This window comes from Pteropus vampyrus, unplaced genomic scaffold (assembly GCF_000151845.1).
Source record: "Pteropus vampyrus isolate Shadow unplaced genomic scaffold, Pvam_2.0 Scaffold121, whole genome shotgun sequence".
Classification (NCBI taxonomy): domain Eukaryota; kingdom Metazoa; phylum Chordata; class Mammalia; order Chiroptera; family Pteropodidae; genus Pteropus; species Pteropus vampyrus.
This window is the reverse complement of record NW_011888902.1, coordinates 3,442,035-3,443,941: the sequence shown is the minus strand read 5'-3', so window position 1 is coordinate 3,443,941 and position 1,907 is coordinate 3,442,035. Positions and strand designations below refer to the sequence as shown.

Sequence of the window (1,907 nt, the reverse complement as noted above, 5' to 3'; positions counted from 1 at the left end):
TGCCCCGCGGGAACCGGGTCCGGTCCCGGTCCCGGTCCGGAGTGGCGGCGCTGATGCTGTGAGCGGACGGGGACGCGGCGGGCGCCCGCTGGCTCGTGCTGCCGGGACGCGGTAACATACATCGTTCAGAACCTCGGCGGGGGCAGCGCCCGCCCGCGCTCGGCTCTAGGGGAAAAACGTCGCTGGGGCCGCTCCTGCTCCTACTCTTGCTCCTGCTCCTCCCTATGTCATGTGCTCGCATTAGAGACGGCATGCGTGGCTTGACTGCGTGACAATCTCGGTTTGAAACTAAACGTTCTTTTATGAAAATGTAGCTCCTGACGATTAAGAAATTACTGAAGTGGACGCGAAGATAAATACTCTTCAGTAACAGCAATGCCAACGCAGAGGGGCAGCATACGTTTCTTTTTTTTTTTTTTTAATTTACTATTCTCTAAACTTAAGTCACTCAGCAAAATGGAACATGAATGTTACTGTTTACCGAAAAGCCTCTGAATAGAATCTGTTCCGATTTGTAACTTAGGCCTCGGTGACAGCACATGGCAATGCAAATATGATTAACGAATCTACCCATCAAAGACGTTCCTGAATTTGAGGAATCCTAACATCGACAGACACTAGAAAAACAGTCCTATAATTTTACACCTGCAAGGCTCTTGGAGAGCATCTGTTTCATCGCTAGGACCTGCCCGTTATTTCTTCTTCCTTAAGCTGAGCTTTTAGTGTCCCTAAGAACAAGTGGTGGGCAGGAGCTGGGACGACTGCCCAGAGGTGTCAACTCCCAGTTCCCATCTTTTTGTCGTTGTTTCTGAATCGCGAGAAACTCAACTACCTAAGTGATAATGTCGGGCAGCAACACTTTACTTTTAAGAATGGGGTTCGCATGAAATCCTTCCAGGAAACTCCTCTAGAAAATGATTTAAATGATAAGCAACGCTTTTGAAAACAGCAAGGTTCTATGACCGTTCAACTTCTGCCACGAACACTGCGTACTCTCAAAGAGGTCTTCAGGTCATGCTGCCTACCGTGCGTGTTCACGTGATGCCGTCTTTTTAAGAACTAACGATGGACAAAGCGAAATGCGACCAGCACGTTACCTGGGTCGGTAAGCTTCAGCGCCGTCTTTAATGGTCGGCAGTGTAACTTTAAGAGGGTGACCAGAAGCGGACATGGACTTCTGGTGGCGGGGTCGTGCCGAGGGGACAGCCGAAGAAGCCACAGCAGGACCTGCAGAGGACACGCTACTCACGGACATCTCCGTAAGGCTTTTGACAGAGAACGGTGGGAAGACCATGGAAACGTAAGAAAGAAGAGTTGCAGGTCATTATAACTGAAGAACTAGGTATTTAAACAGCTCAGCTGACTCATCCCCTTCACGAGTGAAACACTTAAAAAGAAATGAACATTAGTGGCGTGAATAGTGATTGCCAAACACGATTCTTGTGAATTCACAGCCACCTTCCGTGGGCAAGATGTCCTACACACTTGCTCTCCCTGTGTGAGTCTGAGAAAGTATGAAATGATTTTTGTGAATAAAATGATTACGACTGGAGACATTTTTCACTTTCCAAAAGTCAGTGTGGTGTGTGATGTGTTGCTGCGGTCTGCTGTCCATTAGACAATAAAAATTCACAATTATAGCAAAGGTACCACTGCTGGAAACATTATTAAGACACATTTAGCTCACACCATTAATCGCCAGGTTAACCACTGCAGGAGGAAAGAGCCGCAGATTAGGCCTCAGCATAGGAGAAAGAATCCCAGTTGGGAAGTAAGTTCCCAATCATTTTTCTAGCCTAAACGATCTCATGTCCAAGGACGATACCTTTCTATGCCTTGTAGTAACACTTACTGTACATGTCTATTAATTAAGAAGAAATAAATGTAGGAATGGTCTGCCCAGTCTA

At 47.0% G+C, this 1,907-nt stretch overlaps 1 protein-coding gene across 1 annotated transcript in view; it reads right to left on the bottom strand.

Moving 5' to 3' along the window:
• MARK1 (microtubule affinity regulating kinase 1) overlaps window positions 1-1,907 on the bottom strand; it is a gene marked incomplete at its 5' end in the record, with an annotated part of 35,758 nt that overhangs the window by 10,657 nt on the left and 23,194 nt on the right. Inside the window, 2 exons of the mRNA XM_023534154.1 lie at window positions 4-98; window positions 1,098-1,265. Of these exons, the coding sequence (XP_023389922.1) occupies window positions 4-98; window positions 1,098-1,265 (263 nt within the window). The remainder of the gene's footprint in view (window positions 1-3; window positions 99-1,097; window positions 1,266-1,907) is intronic.